The following is a 26,148-nucleotide window of genomic DNA, read 5'->3' on the forward strand; positions in this document are numbered from 1 at the left end:
TGGATGCCTCTGTTTTAACTATTTCACATGGATATTAACTTGTCTACAATTCGGGAAGAACTGACTTGTGGATTATATTTAGTTATCCACAAATCAAAGTTTTTGATAACAGTAAGCAATAAATTCACCACAATTCCATCAATTTAGAGTGTACTATTTACAAGTTGTGGTCTCTGAAACCCTGAACTAACTGAGTACTCCTGCAGAATAATAAAGCATGTGTCCACAGCCCTAAAGACAATGTGCCTGAGGGAATTTTAGTCTTGAAATTGATAACCATTGCAGACAGAGTAAGCGAGCTAAGCAATATCTGTACTGCGCTTTTTAAAACTAGTTACAAAAAAGTTGTTACAAAGTGTTTTATGCACATATGACAAAATTAAAAATAGAACAATGAAACACAGTAATAAAGCAATTGCATAATATAGTCTTCTGTTTAGTGATAAAACAAGGAGGAACGGAAGCTTCCTGGAATGGAAGTTCAGCTCTGTATGTGTGTAGATCACAAGAACTCTATTTCACACAGTCCAGACAAGGATGTAAACACAGTTACTGGTTAATTGTGTATGTGTAGAGTAGTCTAGAAAGGTCAAGGAAGGTGGTAGCCAAGAAAACTCAGCAGATTTCTTAAGTGTAAAAGAGGGGCCGATTTTATTTTACAGACTTAGGCTAAAAATAACACAAAAATAATTTACAAACAAAAATCATTTCAAAATGAACTCATAGCTACTCAAAAACCCTCTCACATTGTAGCAGCACAGCCTCACCTCTCCATCAAAGAAGGTACCTCTCTACCCCTGAGAAAGGGCGCTCCTTTAGCACGAGACTCAGACACCCTCAGTGCAAGAAGGAGCGCTACCGCAGGTCCTTCATCCCCACTGCCATCAGACTATGTAACACTACTGTGTAGTTGTTATTATGTGCAATATGTATTATCTTGTTCTTGCACTTTCGTGACTTTTGCACTCCTCTGTTTTTTGTTCCTAAGAGCCCTGTAACAGTAAATTTCTCCTTTGTGAGATCAATAAAGTCTATCTTATCTTATCAATTCACACCGACTAGCTTCAGCTCTACCATCACACAGCATGGTGACCTATTCTTTAGCCATGACGCAAACAAATCTGTAATCAGCATTATTGTACACACTATAAACTTAAAGGCATTTATAAATGTCTCCCTGAGAGTGAAACATGTAAACTCAATGCCGAACAATGTCTTTTGATATAAAAGAAACCTTCATCAGAAACAAAAAACTCTGACATCACCAACAGCATAAATTCAGAAAGTGCTGGGCTGGCCTCCTCCCACACAAGTCCTGCATGGTGAGCCAGAACAAAGGAACAAAGAAAGGTAAGTATGAACAAAGGAACAAACAATGCAACCACATTTGACCTGCAACTTAATAAAGGATAACTGATGCTAATTATGACTAAGTGTTTTCCTTTAATCCTCCATATGATGGATGTACTGGCTTCCAGTTGCTGCCCACATAAAATCTAAATCTGTTTTACTTGCATTCAAAACTACAATGAAAACAGCTCTCTTCGACCTGAACTTTTGCATTCAGGTCTACAATCCCTCACTACGCTCTGCCAACAAAAGGCACCTGATGCAATCACCACAACAGGGCCAGTGGATAGCCAGACTGCAAAAAAAACAAAAACAAAACAACAAAAAAAATCCTACTTTGTCTGCACTGCCTGTAGATACCAATGGTCCTATTATCACATTTGAACTTGTTTTATGGCTCTGATCCAGGTTGTTTTCTCCTGATTAGATCCTTGTTTGTGTTCCATCTACTCTAAGATGCATGTCGATTTGGATAAAAGCATCTGCTAAATGAAACTGTAGAATGTAAACTGGAACATAACCAAACCTGGGACAGCATGTGCTGCAGTGTTACATTAGCATGGTTAAATTAAAGCAAAAAACACAGAATAAAGTTGTGTATTGTGTAGCATGAAAGCTATGGAGCAATAGGACTGCCAAATCAAAATATAAATAAATAAATAATTAAATAAATAAATGTGGAAATCTAAAGAGAAATAAATAAATAAATAAATAAATAAATGTGGAAATATAAAGAGAAATAAATAAATAAATAAATAAATGTGGAAATATAAAGAGAAATAAATAAATAAATAAATAAATGTGGAAATATAAAGAGAAATAAATAAATAAATACATAAAAAGGAAAATTTTGTCTTTGCTTTTACCTTTTCAGTTTTTTCCTTTTATTTATTTATTTATTTATTTCTCTTTATATTTCCACATTTATTTATTTAATTATTTATTTCTCTTTATATTTCCACCTTTATTTATTTAATTATTTATTTATTTATTTCCCTTTATATTTCCTCAGTCCACCAAGAAAAGGAAAAATGCAAATCAGTTTGCTCTGGGCGGGGATTCTGAACACAGGAGTCCTGCCTGACACCAGCTCCCAGCACGGCTGAAGTGAAGCCATGTCACCGTTGAGCTTCGGCTTATTCTGCCACACTGATAAGAAAATAAACATTAATTTACCGAATTAGCAGCGTCCTTTCAGTGTCTGATGGCAGAATCAGCCGAAGTTCCACGGTGACACGGCTTCACTTCAGCCGTGATCGGAGCTGGCGTCAGGAAAGAAGCCTGTGTGCGGGTACGACTCCCCACCCTGAAAAGGAAGCCCCGCCCAGAGCAAACTGATTTGCATTTTTCTATTTCATGGTGTCAGGCATTATGAAATAACCACCAAGAAATAAAATGCAAATCAGTTTGCTTTCACTTGGTGGACTGAGCTGTCAATCAAATGGCTCTAGGCGGGGCTTCCTCGTCGTTCCTGATCACAGGCATATGAAGAGTAGATACGACACGCCCCTCTGAGCGGCCTGTGATCAGGAACGACGAGGAAGCCCCGACTAGGGCCATTTGATTGACAGCTCAGTCCACCAAGTGAAAGCAAACTGATTTGCATTTTATTTCTTGGTGGTTATTTCATAATGCCTGACACCATGAAATAGAAAAATGCAAATCAGTTTGCTCTGGGCGGGGCTTCCTTTTCAGGGTGGGGAGTCGTACCCGCACACAGGCTTCTTTCCTGACGCCAGCTCCGATCACGGCTGAAGTGAAGCCGTGTCACCGTGGAACTTCGGCTGATTCTGCCATCAGACACTGAAAGGACGCTGCTAATTCGGTAAATTAATGTTTATTTTCTTATCAGTGGCAGAATAAGCCGAAGCTCAACGGTGACATGGCTTCACTTCAGCCGTGCTGGGAGCTGGTGTCAGGCAGGACTCCTGTGTTCAGAATCCCCGCCCAGAGCAAACTGATTTGCATTTTTCCTTTTCTTGGTGGACTGAGGAAATATAAAGGGAAATAAATAAATAAATAATTAAATAAATAAAGGTGGAAATATAAAGAGAAATAAATAAATAAATAAATAAATGTGGAAATATAAAGAGAAATAAATAAATAAATAAATAAAAGGAAAAACAGAAAAGGTAAAAGCAAAGACAAAATTTTCCTTTTTATTTATTTATTTATTTCTCTTTATATTTCCACATTTATTTATTTATTTCTCTTTATATTTCCACATTTATTTATTTATTTAATGATTTATTTCTCTTTATATTTCCACATTTATTTATTTAATTATTTATTTCTCTTTATATTTCCACATTTATTTATTTATTTATTTATATTTTGATTTGGCACTCCTATTGCTCCATAGAAAGCGTCCAGGTGAGGAGAAATGACAGTTCACCCATTTTATCACAATATGGAATATAAAATGGAACAAAGAAGAGGAACATAAAACTGACTGATCATTTACAATCTATCAGTTCAGTGTTTCAGTGTCCCCCAGGTTGTATCAAGCATAAATTGTGCATGCAAGCATGTCATTTTTAAAGCCTCTTGGTCCTGAGACCCTACAAATATGCAATTACCCTTGCTATGAAACCTTAGTTAAAGGAGAGTCAACAAAACATCTGCTGATAACAGATTCCACAAAGCTACATCTGGGCTCTGGGCTATGATTTTACTTTTTAGCTATATCCTCAGTTTCAGGAAGATTTTACAACTGACCAGCTGAAAGTCAGGTTTGAGTAAAGGAGCACACTCACTTTGTAGCTGCTGACTTAACATATTGGTAGGGATGGTGTTTGATTGAGCTGCAAGAAATTTTCAGGTATCTAAGAATGACTGTTTGATAGGCAAGTCGAGAAGGGAGCTAAACAGTTAGGTTCAGACATGTTAAGTGGAATATCTGAATGTCATTAGAAAAGCAGTGGTCTCAGGACAGTGTACGTATATACAGATTCAGTAATGGCCCTTAAACTGACCCTTGTAGGGGATCCTATGTAAGGAATAAACAAATGATTACCCCAGGAGGAGTTTGGTTGTTAACTTGTAAAAAATACTACGGGAGAAGAACAATGTCAGAAAGTAAGACATGAGATTTTCTGATCGACACAGGAAGTGCTAACAGAGATAACAAGGTGACTTATTTTGTCATTTTATTTTAAAAAACTATCATGTGAAAAAGGTTAAACAAATGAGGGAATGACACATAGTAACAGTTCAGACCAAATCAGAAAGTGAACATATGTGTCTGTACCACTGTTTCCTAAGTCTCCATTTCTTTCCTTCTTAGACTAAAACAAAACCCTTTGAGTTTTCAAACTCAAACTCGTTCAGCGGCATCTCCAAAAGCTCTGTTTGAGGCCACCTGGTCTCCTCCCTCCCCCCTGACTGTGACCCAGAAATTGATCATAGTGCAGTCTTGAAGGGTGTCCTAATTCCTGAAAAGTATCTTTGGGAGAAAAGAGTGAGGAGACATGAGGCTGCCGCAGGAGCTACAAGCAAGGATGCACAGGTGTATCCGCACTGTATGGATGTGATACAGAGCTGGACTGTATAAACCACTGTGTGAGCAGGACAAAAAATGTGCATATTTAATACTGTATAGTGTGTATATGAAGCAAGGATGTCTCATTTTGTTCAACGTCTCATGTCTTGTCCTTGCATCTTCTACTCACATCTCATGCAGGAGGGTCTCAAACAGGAAAGGAGAAGAGGCGAGAAAATGAATCAAGGATGTACAAACAAGAACAAGGGCCAAAGTCTCTGTTTAAAGGGCACTAAAACATTAGTCCCTCTAATGCTCAGTGTACACACAGCAAAAGTAATGCATGAAAAAGCACACCAGCACCTTTATCAGGTTCACAACACCTGGAGCCTTATCTTTAGGCCAGATAGACATACACAGATATAGCAAAAGGAATGGCAGTTTTCTGAATCAGAGGGCCATACATGGCCTGTCTCCAGTTTAGCCAGACTTCCAGGCTTCTTCTTCAACGAAACACAGTCTATTTTCATAGCTTTACTGAATATATTCCTCGCCCTTTTCTTGCCTGCTTCCATTCCTTTCTCTCACTTTACTTGCCAGCGCTCTCATATTCTTGAAATACTCTTGCATGCTAGTCTTTGAAAAACAATCCACACCTCCTCCTCCCTCTGTGGCCTCAATATCTGCCTTCTACTTTTTATCCTTTTTATTTCAGTTTTACACATATTGCACTGCTTCGCCCTCTTAGGCGAAATACTGAATCAGTGTGCAGCTGAGAACGGTTTGGTAGATCACAATAAATGTATGACGTGAACGACATAGAACATAATAATTATACAGTGTACAGAGGACCAGAGGAACAGAGACCCTTTAACAAAGTCAGGAATTTTCTATGCTAAGGAGACCATTTGAAAAGGTAATCAACAAAGACTTCTGTTCTAATGGAACATCTGTAACATGTAGTAGGTAACACACTGGATGCAAAAGATATCATGCTTTCTTGGAGACAACATAAAATGTATCTCAGAGACAGATTAGGGCTCCTCTTCACAGTACTCTTTCTTGCGTTGACCTTCTGATCCTTTTCTAAAACTAACACTTAAAAATATACACTTTGGAATGAGCCACAGTACATAAACAACCAACAGTGGTTAAAGTAAGTGGCTGGCACTCTCAGTAGATGGCTCAGTTCCACGATGTGTCCCAGTAATCCATGTTGGTGAATCAGTACAGGACCTCCCTTAAGTGGAAAGCAGCCAGCATCAATAGATCTGTGCTTTCCCACTGTGAGGACTCAAGGCTTTGCTGTGAAAAACAATCTATCCCTGACTCTCCGGTGCATCACTGTTTACAGAGAATTTCAAAGAGCCATGTGACAACAAGGATGCAGATGAAGCTGAAACCCACAGCAAGCCATTTGTAAATACTACCTGTAAAGGATAGCAAATTTGATCTTTAAATTGGGTGAACTGCCCCTTTGAGCTTTATTTTGCATTGGAAGAGCTGAGCTAGATCAATGTATTTACTGGTAAGAATTTGTTGACGTAAGTGAGCAGAGACTGGAGAAGGTGTAAGTGATGGTTGGTTCGATGGGGGAATAGCTGAAGCCAATGAGAACTGCTTGTCTGAGGGATGTTTGTGGATAGAAGGAATGGAAATGGAGAGGTGCAGGGAGAAAAGCTTGGTTGGTGGTCATTCCATGTGGAGTTGAGGGATGTTGATGCCAGCCCGGTAGAGAGAAGAGGAGGATGCTGGGAGAGCAGAAAGAAGGGGGGTAAGATGGCAATGCAGTGCCAGTAGAAGGAAGGAGGGTTTGCATGATATAGAGTGCTTCTGATAGCGGAAGAGGAGAGTTGTTGGGTGGAAGGGATGAAAGAGGGAGGAGCTGGCAGCCCGGTGCCAGAAGAGGTAAGATAAGGCTGTTAGGAAGATTCAAGTGAGGATAAATGAGCTGATATCCCATTTCCAGGGATTGTTGTAGTGGTGGAGCTGGGAACAGGTTGCTAAAGGGAATGGTGGATGGATTGAACCAGACTTGGCAACCAAGACAGAGCTACGGCGAGCATGATGATATCACACTACGTTGTTGTTATCTTCCACGTGATGAGATGTCAGAGAGTTGGACAGGAGTTGAGAAAGTTTTGCTTTACTGTTGGTCAAGTGGCAGCGAATTCCTTTTTACCTCCGCCAGGAGGTTATGCAATCACCGGAGTCTGTCTGTCTGTCTGTCTGTCTGTCTGTTAACAGCATAACTCAAAAAGTCATGGACGGATTTTCACCAAATTTTTACAGGATGTCCGGAAGAGCAAGAGTAAGAATCGGTTAGATTTTGGAGGTGATCCGAATCACCGTCTGGATCCAGGAATTTTCGGAGATAATCCATCCCACCTCACAGGTGTGCCATATCAAGATGCTGATTAGACACCATGATTAGTGCACAGGTGTGCCTTAGATTGCCCACAATAAAAGGCCACTCTGAAAGCTGAAAGGTGCAGTTTTGTTTTATTGGGTGGGGGTCCACTCCTCTTCAATGGCTGTTCGAAGTTGCTGGATATTGACGGGAACTGGTACACGCCATGCAAGAACTGGGACATTTTCAGCTTCCAAGAATTGTGTACAGATCCTTGCAACATGGGGCCGTGAATTATCCTGCTGCAACATGAGGGGATGTTCTTGGATGTGTGGCACAACAATGGGCCTCAGGATCTCGTCACGGTATCTCTGTGCATTCAAAATGCCATCAATAAAATGCACCTGTGTTCTTCGTCCATAACAGATGCCTGCCCATACCATAACCCCACCGCCACCATGGGCCATTCCATCCACAATATTGACATTAGAAAATCACTCACCCACACGACGCCACACACGCTGTCTGCCATCTGCCCTGAACAATGTAAAACGGGATTCATCTGTGAAGAGAACTCCTCTCCAACGTGCCAGATGCCATCGAATGTGAGCATTTGCCAACTCAAGTCAGTTACGACGAACTGGAGTCAGGTCGAGACCCCGATGAGACGACAAGCATGCAGATGAGCTTCCCTCAGACGGTTTCTGACAGTTTGTGCAGAAATTCCTTGCTTATGCAAACCGTTTGTTTTCTGCAGCTGTCCGAGTGGCTGGTCTCAGACCATCTTGGAGGTGAACATGCTGGATGTGGAGGTCCTGGGCTGGTGTGGTTACACGTGGTCTGTGGTTGTGAGGCTGGTTGGATGTACTGCCAAATTCTCTGAAACGCCTTTGGAGACGGCTTACGGTAGAGAAATGAACATTCAATACACCAGCAACAGCTCTGGTTGACATTCTTGCTGTCAGCATGCCAATTGCAGGCTCCTTCAAATCTTGCCACATCTGTGGCATTGTGCTGTGTGATAAAACTGCACCTTTCAGAGTGGCCTTTTATTGTGGGCACTCTAAGGCACACCTGTGCACTAATCATGGTGTCTAATCAGTATCTTGATATGGCACACCTGTGAGGTGGGATGGATTATCTCAGCAAAGAGATTTGTGAACAATATTTGAGAGACATGGTCATATTGTGTATGTGGTAAAAGCTTTAGATCTTTGAGTTCATCTCATAAAAAATGGGAGCAAAAACAAAAGTGTTGCGTTTATATTTTTGTTGAGTGTACTACTGCTTGACTGCCCTATCTTTGACACTCTCGCTGCCTGATCCTGCAGGCCGCCAATAGCTGCCACCGGCACCGCCTTCGCCAGCTCCTGCTCATCTCGTCTACCCCAACTCCCTGAACTTGTCTGCTCCTCGAGCATAAGTTTTACATTCCCGTGACTATCCCAGTTCTGTTAGTTTGGTTGAGTTAATTCATATCAGTTTTCCATGGATTCCTCCTCTTTTTTTTAGTTTGTGTTTTTCTAGGTTAGCCCCTGTTTAGTTCTCTCGTCCTGTTTAGTTCTCCTTTTCCAAATAGTTTTCTTCTTTCTGTGTTAATAAAACAAAGTATTCCCGTTTTGTTAGTGTAGCTTTAGTTCTTCATATTAGTTCTCCTCAGATCCCTCCTCTGTTAGTTTTTTCTTGGGGCTTTTGTAGTATTGCTTCTTTTTACAATTAAGTTTATTTAGCCACAGCTACATTCCTTCTCCTGCTGTGTTATCATCTCCAATTGCATGCTCCGACTTTTTCTGCTAAATAAACCTTTGTAAGTATCACTTCTCTCTGCCTGTCTCTGTGTCTGCACCCGGCTTCCAGCACCCACCATGACAGACATATGGTGGTGGGAAAAAAGTTTTCAGACACCCCATGCATTCGTGAAATATTGCATTAAGAAAATCTCTTAGCTTTTCAAGTGCAATTTATTTTAGTACAGTCACAGCCAAAATACTAAACAAATCCTTAAAAAAGCCATTAAAAACTTAAAATTGATTGGTTCCATAAAAATGCAAAAGACATTTTGAGTATTGGGTCATTTTGGTACCAGTGATCCACTAATGAAAGTCATGCTTTTTATCAAAAGACACAATTGTTGCCGTGCTTCGAGTCTACATAAAGCCAGTACATTTGATCGTTCTTCAGAGACAAAAATGGCTAAAACAAGAAACCAAATGCAGGAAACACGCCGGAAGATACAGATTCACAGCCAAGAAGGGTGCAGTTGCTGCCAGATAGCCAGGAAGTGCACATCCAGTCCTTCAGTAGTTGGATACACTCTGTAGAAATACAGATGAACCAACAACTTGGAAGACAAACCAAGATCTGGGCGTCCAAAGGTTTCTTCAGCAAGAAATGACCGCTTCCTGATCCCACATGTGCATGGAAAACTGCCGAATGACATCACAGGAGCTTCAGTAGCAGTGGTCAAACCAAACTGGTGTCCAGTGTTCCACCTGCAATGTGCGTGACTGACTTTTAAAGCATGACTTAAGGTCCTGCAAGGCTGATAAGAAGCCCCTAAACAGTGAGAACAAAGGTTAGCCTAGTGTTGTTGGGTCCAAGCACACAAAAAATAGACAGTCAGGAATTGGAAGAAGATTCTGTGGTCAGAGGAGTCCAGTTTATCTATGTCCTGCTTCCATGTGAGGGTACACAGAAGGCCAGGTGAATTTATTATCTCCAGCATGTATAGTACTTACTGTCAAGCATGGTGGAGGCAGTATCAAAGTTTGGAAATGCATGAGTACTGCTAACATCCGTCATTTTATTGACCAATGATGGCACATTGAACTCTGTCAAGTATTGTGACATTCTGCAAACCCACATGCTCCCTTCTGCGTGTGCACTATTCCGTCGAGGTCAAACTGGATATTTCAACAACACAATGCCTCTTGCCACACATCCAGGGCCAGTAGAATTTGAACTCCAGGAACATAGTATCCAGGTCTTACAGTGGCCAGTGATTATCAAAGGTCTGTTTCAAAGCATAAACCAAAGAATTTAGAAGAATTAAAAGCAGTAATTGAAGAAGAATGGGACAAGATTACCCCTCAACAGTGTGTAAGGCTGGTGGCAAACATGCTAGCCAGGATTAGAGCTCTACTGGGTGCTAATGGCTAGACTATTGGATATGAATTTGATGAAGTGATGAATAATTTTTTTTTGCTCAGTTTTGAACACATTCTCTGTTATTTGTTGACTTTAATACCAACAATGTTGAGAACTCCCAAATTGAAACTGCTAAGAACTTAGTTTTGTTAGTTTTTCTTGTAAACAATAAACACACAAAAAATAATTTGTATTTGTTTGAGTCTGTCTAATGCAACCACATCTTTTGAAACACAAAAAAGATTTTTCATGATAATGTTGAAGATTGTGTAAAATTTTTAGGGTGTCCGAAAACATTTTTCCACCACTGCAGCTTTACTTAAAGTAACATTTCCACTGCAGGACTTTTACAGTGTGGTATTTGCACTTTTATTCAAGAAAAGAATCAGAGTATTTTCTCCATCAGTGCTCATCTCTGACCATCAGCAAAAAATACTGAATAACTACATGTGTTTGTAAGCAGTGTGGATATAAACCTGACTCCACACCGTGTTGAAGGGTTAATTAGTATGCTGTGAAGAAACACTCCTGCTGTGTGAGAGAAGTAGCAGCACAGTGCTGCAGCACAGGAAAATGTTGTTCTAAAGGGCTGTAAAAATAATGAGTCAGCTGTAGCGAGTCTCTAAAACAGAATAATCACTGACATATCTTGTCACAAAAGGAAAACACAGTCTCTGTTTATGTAGTGCTACCACACGATTTTCCTGCATTCTAAATAAACACAAAACACCGACTGTAGAGAGGACAGATCTGTACAACCTCCCAAACCCTCCCGAGGAGAGCAGCCTGTGGATCCACTCCACCTTGGTTACACTACAACGACTACTGTTACCGTGACATTATTTCTACGTATTGTCTCATTTCTATATTAAAGTAGCTTTTAAGCTACTTATTCAATAATTATTTAAATCTTGTATACCGTCACAAATCTTTGATCTTACACCACATGGCATGGCATGATTTTGACAGTGTATGCATGTGTACCTGACACCTCCCATTAACACACAGATCAGTCTCATATGGTCCACAGGGAGTCCCATCCATCACTCTGTCAGCCATCAGAACTGGGACATCTCGACCCACTGGACTGCAGAACAACACACATGGCTTCTCTGCTCACAAACACAAATATGGGCACACACAGAGGGATAAAAAAAACATTAGTACAATGGAAATTCCATTGAGATATGTTTCAAACCAATGCTGTTCATAAATAATAAATAAAAAGAAGACTCCAAAAAGATGTTCATCTGGTATATCTTGGTAATGCATAACAAGTGTACTGCTTTCTATGCATGTTGTTCATAAACAAACTAAATACTGTAGTTCCTTAGACTGCCAATTCTAATAATTGCTAGCAACGACAGTTTTATGCAATCATAAACCTCTTAAAGAGCAAAGAATAAGTGCAATCAGGTGTTGAACCAACAGGACCACTACAGTATGCATAACCCAGTGGTTACACTCTTCTTCACTGTCAGAACATGCAAACTGAATTTGGTCCTCACTAGATTAGCAACAGATGCAGCTAAGCTTTCTAGCACGTGTTAGATACGTGGAATTTTTATGGATGGCTATTAAGAAAAAAGAAGCAATTATCTAGAGAATAGCAGGAAATATTTACGGTACAATAACAACTGCCAGGTTTATCTAGCCCATTAAAAACTAGGCCCATTAAAGGCGTCTAATCCGATATGCCTATGGTCAAATTCAGTGAGTATCCCGTCACAACTCACTAACTGTCCATTCTTTGTGAGTCAAGAAAAAGAATCTTGTGATGTGCACAGCCCTGTCACTGTGATTGGGAACAAAAGTGGGTCAGACTGAGTCACACAAAACTGTTCCAACATATCCTGTACATGTTTATGCAAGTTCACGCTCCTCAATATGACAGGTGGTAAAGGAGGGGAGGGGAGATGGGGGAAGAGGGGCAGTGGGAGCTATGGTAATCTGGGATAATACTATCTACAGTACACTGCTCAAAAAAATTAAAGGAACACTTTGAAAATACATCATATTTCAATACGGGGGAAAAACAAACTGGATATTAGCATTGATATGGAGTGGATAATGTGTTAGGAATGAAAAGTGCCACATTGTTTGATGGGAATGAAAATGATCAACCCCCCAGGAGGGCTAAATTCAAGACACCCCAAAATCAAAGTGAAAAACTGATGTGGCAGGCTAGTCCATCTTGCTGAAATTCCTTGGCAGCAACTCAAAATGGTACTCAGTAGTTTGTATGGCCTCCATGTGCTTGTATGCATGACTGACGATGCCGGGACAAGCTCTGAAAGAGACGACAGATGGTGTCCTGGAGTATCTCCTCCCAGAACTGGACCAGGGCATCGCTGAGCTCCTGGACAGTCTGAGGAGCAACCTGATGGTGTCTGATGGAACAAAACATAATGTTCCAAAGGTGCTCTATTGGATTCAGGTCAGGTGAGCATGGGGGCCAGCTAATGGTATCAGTTCCTTCATCCTCCAGGAACTGCATGAGTTCTCTTACCACATAAGACTGGGCATTGTCGTGCACCAGAAGGAATCCAGGACCACTGCACCAATGTAGGGTCTGACAATGGGTCCAAGGATTTCATCCTGATACCTAAAGGCAGTCAGAATGCCATTGTCCAGCCTGTAGAGGTCTGTGTGTCCCTCCATGGATATGCCTCCCCACACCATAACTGACCCACCACCAAACCGGTCACACTGAACAATGTTACAGGCAGCATAACGTTCTCCACGGCTTCTCCAGACCCTTTCATGTCTGTCACATGCGCTCAGGGTGAACCTGCTCTCATCTGTGAAACATACAGGACACCAGTGGTGGACTTGCAAATTCCTGTGTTCTATGGCAAATGCCAGCCGAGCTGCACGGTGCCAGTCAGCGAGCACAGCGGGCACTAGAGGATGCTGGGCCCTCACACCACTCTCATTAAATCTCTTTCTGATTGTTTGATCAGAGACATTCACACCAGTGGTCCGCTGGAGGTCATTTTGTGGAGCTATTGCAGTGCTCATCCTGTTCCTCCTTGCACAAAGGAGCAGATACCTGTCCTGCTGATGGGTTGAGGACCTTCGACAGCCCTGTCCAGCTCTCCCAGACTAACTGCCTGTCTCCTGGAATCTCCTCCATGCGCTTGAGAATGTGCTGGGAGACACAGCAAACCTTCTGGCAATGGCACGCATTGATGTGCCATCCTGGAGGAGTTGGACTGCCTGTGCAACCTCTGTAGGGTCCAGGTATTGCCTCATGGTATCAGTAGTGACAGTGACACTAGCCAAATGCAAAACTAGTGAAAAACAGTTAGACAATATTAGGAAGGAAAAAAATGTCAGTGGCCTTCACCTGTAAACTCATTCCTGTTTTGAGGGTTGTCTCATTGTTACCCCTCTAGTGCATCTGTTGTTAATTTTATGAACACCAAAGCAGCTGAAACTGACTGAAAAGCCCCTCAGTTACTGACTTCACCAGATCAGTATCCCACGTTTCACTGATTTGATGCAATACTTAGATTAAAAAGTGTTCCTTTAATTTTTTTGAGCAGTGTACATATGCTAACTGGCTAAATATCACAATTTTTTCCATAATCCCTGACTTCACCTTTAGAAGTAAAATGTGAAAAGATAATATGGACTATAGCTAACATATCTGACTTAAACTTATTATAAGATGTTTGACAATGATAATAATAATAATAATCCATCATCTACACACTGCTTAATCCTCATTAGTCGTACGGGGCTAGAGTCCATCCCAGCTAATAGAAGCAGGTTAGAAAAGGCTAAACGATGAAAGCGAGTTTTAAGGAGTGATTTAAAAGAAGACACTGAGCTTGTCTCCCTGAGATCCTCAGACAGGCTTACAGTCTAAAATGTTGTGGTCCAGCATATCAAATGTTGAGCTGAGGTCAAGGAGGATTAAAACGGAAAACAAGCCTGAATCAGCTGCAAGCAGCATATCATTAGAAACCTTGACCAGAGCAGGGCTTTTTTTGCAGCCTGTGGAGACTGCAAAAACCAGATTGGAATTTCTCAAAAATCTGGTTTTCATTCATAAAAGCAATCAGTTAAGTGGCCATAATTCCTTATAAAATCCTGAACAAAAATGGTAACTTAGAGATTGGTCTAAAATTACGTAAAATAGAGGAGTTGAGAGAATGCTTTTATAAAGGGGAGTAAACAATAGCATGTTTAAAATGAGATGGGAAATCTAAGAATACAGAGAGCAATTTAAAATGGCTACAACATCAACAGAGTGATCTTGATCTCTGCCAAGTTCCTTATCATCAGTGAAAGCTTGACAGAAGATTGGAGCAGACAGTGGGCTTAGGGGATGAGAACGGATCAGTGTGGTGGGTTTAGGGTCAGGAGAGAGGAGTGGAACCCGGAATAGTATTGCTTTGCGGTTGGAGGAGGAAAAATCAATCTGGTTAACATCATTCACACAGAGACCATTAGAGATCATGACATCCAATGTGCTCCCTTTCTAACGGCTGGGGAGCTCTACATGTTGGGCCAGATTAAAAGAATCTAAAAGCTTAATGAAATCAGAGGCAAGCAGAGAGGAGGTAGGGCAGCAAACACAGATATTAAAGTCGTCAAGAATCAGGACCCTGTCGTGTTTTATCATTATGTGTGATAACCGATTTGAGAAATTCTGTAGAAAACCAGAAGTCAATTTTGAGGGTCTGTAAATTTGGACACGCAGAAAGGCAAGTTACTCCTCACGATAAAACTAAGATTCTTAAACGTAGTAAAACAGCCAAGTGAGACTGGAGAGAAACTAAAACATTTCTGTCAATAACAGCAAAACTCTGTGATGACAAAAAAAGTCAATGTTGTTCATGATAAAATCCTGACACACCAGTTAAAAATGGTTTGATTGCAATGAATCTTTTGAGAGTGATGAGGAGAGGCATGGCAGATGAGTGGTTGGATGCTGCAGATGATGGAGGAGTTGATGTGAAGGGCCTTACTAGTGTCAGACTCCGGATGGGTGAGTGATCGGGAGATTCACCACTGGAGACTTAGAGAGCTGTGTGTGTCTACAGGGAAGGTGTGTGGCCGGCAGAAGCTGGCTGGCAAGCAGGCAACTGGAAAGACAGATGAGATAAATAATCCCTCTGGTAAGTTCTTGGTCAACCCTGGGGTCTCAGTCCAGTTAGAAATGCCTGGAAAACTTCCAAACAAAGTCAGCCAGTAGGCATCATCATCACATGCCTGAACCATTTTAAATGGCTTTTGTCAGTATGAAGGAGCAGCAACTCTACTCCAAGCTCCCTCCAGATGCTCAAGCTTCTCATCCTGTCTCTAAATCTGAGCCCAGCCATCAAATGGAGGAAACTTATTTAGACTGTAATCTCATTTTTCGGTCACTACCCAGAGGTCATGACCACAGGTGAGGGTTGGAATGTAGATGGACTAGTAAATTGAGAGTTTTCCCTTTCAGCTCAGCTCCCTCTTCACCATGACAGACTGGTACAATGCCCAGATCAGAGTCAAGGGGCAACCCTTGCAGAGTCTAACACCCACAGGAAATGTGTTTGACTTTGTGCTGAGGATAAAACACAGCTCTCATGCTCGCAGAAGCAGCCCTAGTACACCATTTTCTCACAGCACCCCCCACAGAGCCCCTTGAGAGACACAGTCATAGGCATTCCCCAAGTTCACAAAATACATGTGGACTGACTGGTCAAATTCCCATGACTCCCTCAGTAACTCGGCAAAGATGGAAAGCTGGTCCATTGTTTTACGACCAAGATGGTATCTGCACTGCTGCTCTTGGATCTGAGATTCTGCAATCTTTCGAAGCCTCCTTTCCAGCACCCTGGAGTAAACATTTTCGGGGAAGACTGAGAAGTGTTATATCCCAGTACCCCTGACACAGACAGCCTCTATTTTTGCAAAGTCCTCCTTCAATTGTTCTCAGTTCATTCTCGCTAGATGTTTGGAGTTACTAGGTCTGTCCTGCAGCCTTCCCCGCCATCTGATCCAACTCACCATGAGGTGGTGATCAGTTAACAACTCTGCTCCTCTCTTCACCAGAGTATCTGAGAAAGGTGTGATGATACAACCACAAAGGTGATCATCACCCTTTGGCCTAAGGTGCTCTGGTACCAACTATACCTAGGAACCATCTTATCCTCAAACATGTTGTTTGCTCTGACTGGAACAGAAATCCAAGAATAGAACACAGCTTAGATAGTAGATAATAGATATTAGCTTAGAGCTTGTGTCTCCTGAATTTTAGAATCGACGTCCACTGTGCTTCAGATCTGTAAAAATTGGACTCTTTTAAAAGCATCTACAGTTTCCGTGTACTATTTTAAGTATGATGGCAAATTAGCAAAATAATTAGGATATTTCTGCAGTAGGTCAGAATATGTCGATGCCTCACCATCATTAATAATAGCAGTCAGCATGCTGCCCTTCTTCTTGCTCGTTTGTCGGTCGTAGGACAGACATTGCAGATCTCTGAAGCCAGTTACCCCCTTGGGACATGGAGGACCTTCACACGCCTTGTGCTCCACACTGGCCTTTGGGCAGTGTCGACCACCTGGACCAGGCCTGTCCACAAAGACATAGAAATAAAAATCCTTACTCAGCGTTTTTGACTTAGTCACTTGGCTGCAGGTCTTTATATCATAAAATACATATTTGAATATTTTTCAAACTATGTTACCCCAGTGACATTTTCATTTTCTATTTTCGATGCTCACATTTTTGTGTTACTATGCCATGAAATGAGTGAAGTGTGGATATTAAATGGAACTTTCGTCAACCCACGGTTTAATTTTCTATTTCACATTAGGCTTTTATTTGAATCATTCTTTCACTATTATGAGGTACTACGGAGCAGGACAACAATGTGTTGCCAGGTGCATTTCAGGGCAACACAGAGAATCTAGAGGACCTTTCTCACAGCTGTAAAACTGGTAGAAAAACCATCTGACAGCTAAACCAAACTTTTATCCAAATGGAACATCTGCATCTGGGGGTAGTTTTATTACTCGGTGTGTGGGAAGTTGAGGGGGGAAAGTATGGATTTTTTGATTTTGGGAACTCTGTTGCTTGGGACAAAATCAATATCTGTAGAAAAGCAGATTTCCTCAGGACATATACCTTTTCAATGTCCAAGTGAATTTCAATGTCCATACAGCAGAGATCAAGGACATTTTGTGAAGAAAGTCTGAGGAAAAAGGCGTACTGCTGTCATCAGTCGTGGATGCCGGTGAGATAGCATGGGCAGTGAATGCAAAAGTGGCAGAGGTTGCTGGTATGCCTGCTGTTGGTATGTAGCCCAACCTGGCCTCAGATCCTCTGGCAAGTATGTCTACGGAGCATCTCTGCTTAGCCCTCCATGTAAAGGAAGTGGAGATGTGAAATAAAGACATAGTGGTTTAAGCAATGGGTGAAAATAGTATACCTTCTTGCTTTGGGGTTCATTTCTCTCCAAATGTCCATTAGGCCTATATCTTTCATCATTTCACTGAATTTTCACTTGTGGGGGGACCACCTTCACCAGGAAGCCTCGTTTCTTCATGTCTTTTGTAGCTTCGCAGATCGTGTGGTCAAGTTGCGTCCCCTCTTCACAAAACACGCAGTCTGGCCAGGTAGGGGTCTGGAATCGGATCCTCTTCCCCTTCAGCACTTGCTTTACTTCACTGTATTCTTTTCATTTGATCAATATCCCGGCCAGGTAGTCGGTCAAAATAAATCCTTTGATCATGAAGCAGTATCTCCCTTTTTTCCCCAAGCTTTGTGCAGGACTTCATTGGTTATATAGTGGTTAAATTGAATCACGATTGATCTGGGGTTACATGCTGCCATTGGTTTCGGTGCTAATGCTTTGTGTGCTCTTTCAATGTGCAGTTCAGTTGATGGCTGAATGTCCAGTTTGTCTCTGAGGATTTTATCCACAAAAGCTATCACTGAGTTGGCTTCCTCATCCTCCTTTGAATTTCAGATATTATCTTGCGTCGCTCTTTGCTCTTTGCTAATTAGCTTTTCTGTGTGTCGGGCCTGGACTTTTAACATGTGGCCACTGAACGCACGTTCTCTGGGTTACCTGGTTGATCCTGCCAGTAGCATATGCTTGTCTCAAAGACTAAGCCATGCAAGTTTAAGTACACATGACTGGTACAGTGAAACTGCGAATGTCTCATTAAATCAGTTATGGCTCCTGGTGAAAGAGGTCTTGATCTCAGTGGATCTTTTATCTGGTTAAATAAAAGTTTTAAAAAAAATGTGTTTCATGACCTGTTCAGTTGCTTGTTGTCTATTTTCTATAGCAGCAATGCGAATTTCCACTTCTTCGATTCTCTGGTTTGTCTTGTTAAGTTTGTCTTTAATATCCTCCAGCTGGCCGTTTTCTTTTCAAAGTTCTCGAATTTCTTGCAAAATTCTCTCCATGTTAACCTTGACCTTCTCATTTATGGCTTGATACCGTCTTTTCAGCTAGCATAGCATTCCGTGCCTCATGAGTCTTCATCTGTTTCGTTTAATTCAGCCATATTTGTTTTGTTTTTTTCTCGTATTTCCATTGCTGTCCTGTTATTCAAAAGGTTTTTGTACTTGCTGGGCCTAATTCAGTTTACAGGATATTTTAAAGATATGTCGGGGAAGACCTTTCTTTTTGCTGTCATCACTGATGGAGGTGGAACTGGAACCTCCTGTGATGTTTCTCTGATCATCCTAGTCAAACCTCGGTGTTGTTCCACGATACTGATTTGGAGCATGACTGCATGATAAAACAGCATGCATATTGTGTTATTCCAAGTAAACGAGCTATCATGCAGCAGGAAGTTAGGCATCTGATTGATCACGGTTTGACAGTTCTGAGTACGAGTGCATGGACGTCGCGGTGCATACTTCTTGCATAACCAGATAATACTCCTTGATTTTGTAATGATTATATTAATTGTCATTTGTATGTATGTCATGGTTCAAGCCATCCTGCCACACAAAACAAACAAACAAAAAAAAACATATCTTTGCACTAATCTAACTAAAGTATCCACACTAAGTTTAGGCTACGTATAATAGCTTATAAGCTACACTCTTTTCATTATTAGGCCTAATGTCTGAAATTTTTCATTCACTTAAGGAGTGTGACACACTTGCAGAAATGCTACTATTTCAAATATTATTACATTTATGCAGCAAAACTGAACACCCTGTAATATTTCATTTGACATATGAAGAAATAAGATTTGCTTGATGAAACAATGTTTGGACTTGAAAATAGCAAGGTAGCAACAACTTCAGTGGTGGTGGAGTCTGGAATCTGTAAGTATGGTAACACATATCCACTGTTAGCTTGGCGGTCCCCTGCTGGTAAATGCAAACAGTCACAAACAAATGACATACGGAGGGTTGTCGCATTTCCTCTGTCTGAACTGGACTCCAGTCCCGCAGGTCCTGCTGCACATGCTCCACTGGCTCCATGGACTCCAGTCTCCGTCCACGTGCTGAGGAATGGGAGTCTTACTAACACACTCACCAGCCCTGCACCACTGACACAAACACACACAAACACATACATAATTTTTTGGAATTCATTTCACACTTATCTGTCTGTGTCGACTGTCAGATTCTCCTAAGAGCTCTAGTAAAACACAAACATTATGAACTTCTGTGTTTGGTCTAGAAAACATTTCACCTCTAATCCAAAAGGCTTCTTTGAAGAAGACTCAGCCTTTTACTGAAGTTCTTAGGTTTTCCACACATCATATATATACAAGTCAACATACATCTACTATCAAAAGCAAGTGATTGAGAGAGGTTGAAACCATGCACTTGTTAATGTCACACACTGTGTGAGTGAGACGGTCCTACCTTGTCTGCTCCACACTCTGTTCCATCCAGTGGAGGATCCAGTTTTGTCTTGCAGGATGCATCTCCCTCTACTAAACACCACAGGCCAGCACACATAAGGTGCTGATACATGCCATAGACACAGAGAAGATACCATAAATTCCCACACAAACACTGGTATTGACATGGTGAATTGAACATTAGATTTAATGTCATTCTACAATACAGCGACAGAGTCCTGTACTGTGTTGCTTTCACATATACTTTCAAGCTTAAAAGGTTATTTAGAAATTAATTCAATATTGTTTCTTTCTTGTTATCTTTTTAATCAGTAAATGGACCTCAAAACTACTTCAGAATGTTTCTTACTAAAGGCCTACAAGGAAAATTAATGCTTATACTGTCTGAGCTGCTTTAAGTGTTACATCTATGCACCCTGCACAATGACACTTTTTACTTTTAATAAAGACCTGCTTCTGCTGCAAACCTGTTGCAAATACAAGCATGCTTCCTCTGCAGTAAAAAAACACAACCAAAATGAAACAAAACAATAAAAACTTTTGATGCTACAGTGCCGATAACAAGTGTTCACACTCTTACAAGTTTTCCCTTTTTATTGCTTTTCAACATTGAGTCATGGGCTTTTTGCAGAATTTACCAAACGGACTCTTTAATTTATAAGTGAAAACAGATTTTTACAAAGTAATAATATTTAACAAAAGATATAAATCGGAAAATAAATGATTTCACAATACTCATTTTAAAGTGACTCGCCTAATTCAACACAGCTGCAGCCAACTGTTGCTAGAAATCACTCAGTTAGTGAAGTGGAGATCATTTGAGTGCAGCAAAAGTTTCTAAAGTGTTTGTAGTTTAAAGACACCTGTATATGGAAGGCCCAGATATTGCTGAAACACTACTCCTGGCATTCACTACACTATGAAGTCAAAAGAGAAAATACTCCAGGCAACTCCATGAAAAGGGGACTGAAAAGCATAAATCAAGAAAGAAAGTAGTGAGGGCTGTCACTTAGAAACCTGAGTTCTCTGAAGAAGTTACAAGCTGCAGTGGCTGAGATGGGAGAGACTGTCAAAGCTTTATTGGAGTATGGCAGAGGATGGAGAACCACTGTTTAAAAAAAATCCTTTTTAAATCAGAAGTATGCAGTCTCCAAGAGAACTGCGACTTGGGTGAAGACTAGTTTCCCTGAAAGACAATGAATTAAGATAGTCAAAGCTACACAGAAATGGTTAAAGGACAAGATGAGTGTTTTAGAGTGGCTAAGTCAGAGCCCACATCTCAGTTCAATTGAGATTTTTTTACATTTTGCTCATGAACCCAGGTGCAAGCTGACAGCACTTGAGCAGGTATGCAAATAACCATGCTGGAAAACTGCAGCGTCCAGATGTGCAAGACTGATTGACATCTATCCACTCAGGCTCAAAGCTGTAATTGAAACCAATCTACTAAATCGTGGGCTGAAGGGGGACACTTATATATATATATATATATATATATATATATATAAGATCGTATACTGATGATGGGAGACTTGGACTGCTGCGCAATGTCTTCTCCAGCACATCCCAAAGATTCTCAATAGGGCTGAGGTCTGAACTCTGTTTAGCCCAATCCATGTGTGAAAATGATGTCTCGTGCTCCTTCACAATGTGAGCCCCATGAATCCTGACATCATCATCTCAGAATATCAGGGAAGAAGAACTCCATGATGAAAAGACCTGGTGATTCACTATATTCAGGTAGTCAGCTGACTTCATTCTTGCTGAACCTGGCCAACTCCAGATCATAACTCTAACCCCCACAGGCTTGTAGGCACTAGCCATGATGAGTCCATCCCTTCATCCGCCTCTTGTCTTACCCTGATGCGTCCATCACTTTGGAACAGGGTAAATCTGGACTCTTCAGACAACATGACCGACTACATTTGTTCCTGAAAGATGTGCGTTTACCACCATCCTTCAGGTTTTAATAATGCGTTGGATGGTTCTTAACCTGAGTTTCATCCCCTTAGTTGTTTTCTTTGCTTGATGTAGGTCAATAATTTGACCCTTTTGAGACACATTAGCATCCTTTCCACGACCACAGGATATGTCTTCCGACATGAGAAACTCCTCACTGCATTTGCTAGGGTTAAATAAGTTGTTGCAGCTGAAACATATTCATCACTGCAGTAATTATCCAATGAAAGGCTCTTACCTATTTGCTCAGTTCAATCCAGGTGGCGACTTTTTTTTGGGCCAGGCAGTGTATTTTTAGTGACTTGACATTGCTTTATAGAAATAAGTCTCATTATGACATGAAAAGAGTCCTTTCTGTAAATTCTTGTCAAAAAACCCAAATAAGAATGACCATGATGAAATGCTGAAAAACAATAAAAGGGGAAAACATCCACAGGAGATGAACACTATATTTGACATGCTCATCTACACACTGTTTGCATCTTACTACCAACTACTTTTTCAGTATATTAAATGCTAGAGCCTTACATTATAACAGTAAACTTATGAATCCCCCCCCCCCTTTAGTCTTCGACTATATAGTGTACACATACAATCACAATTTTCAACTAGTAAACAGGTAGAAGAAACAGTATGTTCTGTGTCATGTCAAAAGGATTATCTGTGGAATTGGTGTTTCAATATTGCTCATATAAGTGCAAAGGACGGTGCATTTAAGGTCGACTCAGTGATTTTAATCTAATACACTCTGTCATATTCAGTGAACATCTCCTCACGGTCAGTTAACTGTCCATTGAGTGTGCACTGAAAACAAATCTGGATCCAGTGTGGCTACACACCCCTGCCTCCATAAATAGGTAACAAACAAGGGGGCTTAGATTGATTCAACCAACCCAGTGAAGGGCTTTTCACTGAGTTAGCCAATTAAAGGTATTCATAACCAAGAGAATCAAATATGTTAAAAAATAAAGGCAGACAAAGGAGTCTTTTATTGAGGATGTGCTTTGCGCCATGTGTTTTCAATGTAGTTTCTTTAATCTATCAGCTTGATACTATTCAAGACAAAATACATTACAGTCCAACTCTGATCAAATATTTGTTTTCTGAAAATATTACTTCTCTTTCAAAATGGAAATGTATGAAAAACTTTGTGTGTATACAATAATAATAATTATTATTATTATAATGTTATGAATGCTGAATAATATGCATAATTTTAAAGCTGGAACAATGGATTGTGTTGTTACCTCCATGTCATTGCAGAAAGTAGCGTTGGCCCCAAAAAGGATCTGGCATTGTTCATCCACACTGTAGTGCATGCCTGGCAGTTTGGGAGGCAGCCTGACCTGGTAACGGCTTCTGGGGTCTGTTTGCAGGAGGCAGGCACTGGCTTTGGATCTGTTTGAAACAAAGAAAGAGAAGGATTTACAGTATGTCTTAACCATGAAATATCTTTTAATTGTCAAATCTTAATTGAATCTGAAAAAAGAACAAAAACCTGACATTTACAGCAGGACATGAGCTGAAGATTTGCTGAACAATGAAAGTAACATCAAATAACATATAGTATGAACTAAGGCAAAGCCTCCTTGGATGATACCCAATCAGAGAGGCAATATGAAACACATGTAGGACCTATGAATGGGTAGGAGACCACGTCCACGCCAACCAAGAAGCAGCAGGCCCAAATAGTGACTCAACTTTGGTTTTATTAACTGTAGACCTTGGTACACTCTTCACCATCTTGCTGTCTCTCAGCAGCAGGTCATAGTTTGTGTTTTTCTTCCTGACTGAGACAGTGACACAACTGTGTCAAGAATTTTATACCTGCATACTATTCTTTGCACAGGATTATTGTTTTAGGATCTGTAGCTGCTTTGAAATGACACCATGTGTCTTTATTGAGATGTTTAAGTCAGTTATTAACTTTTTTGGTCAGAGGTTAAGAGGCCATGCCACTAACACAATCTGATTAACACAACTTTCTATATCACCAAAACTGATCATTCAAGCTGCTGTCTGTAGATTTTTGACCCAGCAGATATTGTCATGTTTCCAGAAGACCAATAATAAATCTATGAAAGAACCAAACCACATGCTTATTTTTTCTGACATAGACGTACACCCCCTGTCAAAAGTTTTAGGACGCTTTCTCATTCTTTTGAGTTCTAGGAGTCATTCAAATACGGACATGATATACACTCACTGGCCACTTTATTAGGTACACCTTGTTTGTCAAAGGTTGGACCCTCTTTTGGCTTCAATCAATCAAGTGCCACATGATTCAGCATAGGTGACCATTTCTCTCCATCTAATCTGATCTTTTGCTTTCTGCATTGTGGCTGTTGCCCATTTCCTCAGAGATTCTTGTCCATACTGACATGATGGCATCACGCAGTTGCTGCATATTTGTCGGCTGCACATTCATGATGACAATCTCCCATTCCACTACATCGCAAAGGTGCTCTAATGAGTTGCGATCTAGAGACTTTGGAGGCCACTAAAGTACAGTGTACTCGTTGTCATGTTCAAGTAACCAGTTCTAGATGATCTGAGCTTTGTGACATGGTGCATTATCCTGCTGGAAGTAGCCATCAGAAGATGAGTACATTGTGGTCATAAATGACCATCAAATCACTGCAAGATCTGCCCCACCTTTACGTCCACCTCCGCTCATTCCCTATAACCCTGGAATTGTGAGTTGGTACTTTGGAGTACACCCATTAAAGAGATAAAAAGAAAAGGGCAAAACATATTAGTCTCATGCTCATTTTATGGGTGGGCAACATGTCAACTGCAATAAGTTTGCTTAGCAGTTTAAACTGAAAATCATAAGCTCCAAAGTTGGCATGTCGTATGAAACTAGTGCAGTGTGCTTTGTTTATCAGCCACATGTGCAGTTAGTAAACATAGTCTGTCATGGTTAGGCAACATGAAAAGTATCCTTGTTGAGTCTCCCACATTCAGCTTGATTAATTAAACGTGTATCTGTGTATCACAATTTCTATCAGTGGGTCTGACGTGGAGACAGTCAACACCGTCAAGTTCTTTAAGGTTCATATCAGTGAAAATTTCACCTGGACACATCACTCCAGTTAGCTAATCAGGAAAGCACAGCAGAGGCAACCAAATTTTAAATACTATTGTTTCTACAAGTTATTTGAAAGTGAATTAAAAAAAATCACACAGATGCCACAGATCTTGCAAAAACGGCTGCAATGCTTTTTTAAAAACACATTTTAAGGTGTTTTTGACTTTACTAAAAATATAGTGATTTTTTAAAAATGTAATTTATATTAACACACATGGTGAATAATCAAAAGAAATGAGATGCCATAATCCTCTATCATTAATTTGTGGAAACCAGCTAATGTTTTTCATACTTTTCACTTGTTGCAATATTATAGTCAAAGGTTTAATGTCATAGATATGTATTTGGACTGTGCTGACATCAACTGGTACATCTATAAAATCTAATGCAATCTAATGCAATGGCTCTGCCATAAATCTAATTTTATGAAGCATCTACATTTTCAGTTATTGTTGAGGTTGTCATGGTAATAATTCTGCCTATGTTATAATACTATACAACAGCACTGTCATTACATGTGACTTGAAATAAAATTAGGTAGACACGCCATAATCAGATAAAAGACATGTCTATAATGAAATTAAAATTACAAAATGTTGTACTGTCACAATAAATCACGAAAAACATGTCAAAACAATAAGCCCAATTTCAGTAATTTCCTCAGCTATTTCAAAATTGCTGGTTCTAGATGCAGATTTTACACACTATATTCACATGATCATTTATTTCATTATGCCTTTTTTATTTATTCCATCCACTACGGTAATAATGAAAGGTTCAAATAAACTACCTATCTGGATAAAAGACATTTAATATGAACAGGAAATTCTTCTTATTGTGTGAAAGGTTAAAAAAACTTTTTTAAAAAAACCTTGACATTTTAACTTCAGAGTAAATCAGAGTGTAAAGAAGAGCCTTTCAACAAGTCACA

General features: G+C 40.4%; 1 protein-coding gene across 1 annotated transcript in view; it reads right to left on the bottom strand.

Moving 5' to 3' along the window:
* adamts17 (ADAM metallopeptidase with thrombospondin type 1 motif, 17) overlaps positions 1-26,148 on the bottom strand; it is a 109,260-nt gene that overhangs the window by 18,961 nt on the left and 64,151 nt on the right. The window contains exons 10-14 of the mRNA XM_051960392.1: positions 23,374-23,524; positions 20,169-20,270; positions 19,701-19,846; positions 16,729-16,898; positions 11,313-11,440 (exon numbers count right to left, since the gene is read on the bottom strand). Of these exons, the coding sequence (XP_051816352.1) occupies positions 11,313-11,440; positions 16,729-16,898; positions 19,701-19,846; positions 20,169-20,270; positions 23,374-23,524 (697 nt within the window). The remainder of the gene's footprint in view (positions 1-11,312; positions 11,441-16,728; positions 16,899-19,700; positions 19,847-20,168; positions 20,271-23,373; positions 23,525-26,148) is intronic.

Source organism: Acanthochromis polyacanthus, chromosome 2 (genome assembly GCF_021347895.1).
Source record: "Acanthochromis polyacanthus isolate Apoly-LR-REF ecotype Palm Island chromosome 2, KAUST_Apoly_ChrSc, whole genome shotgun sequence".
In the NCBI taxonomy this organism is placed as follows: domain Eukaryota; kingdom Metazoa; phylum Chordata; class Actinopteri; family Pomacentridae; genus Acanthochromis; species Acanthochromis polyacanthus.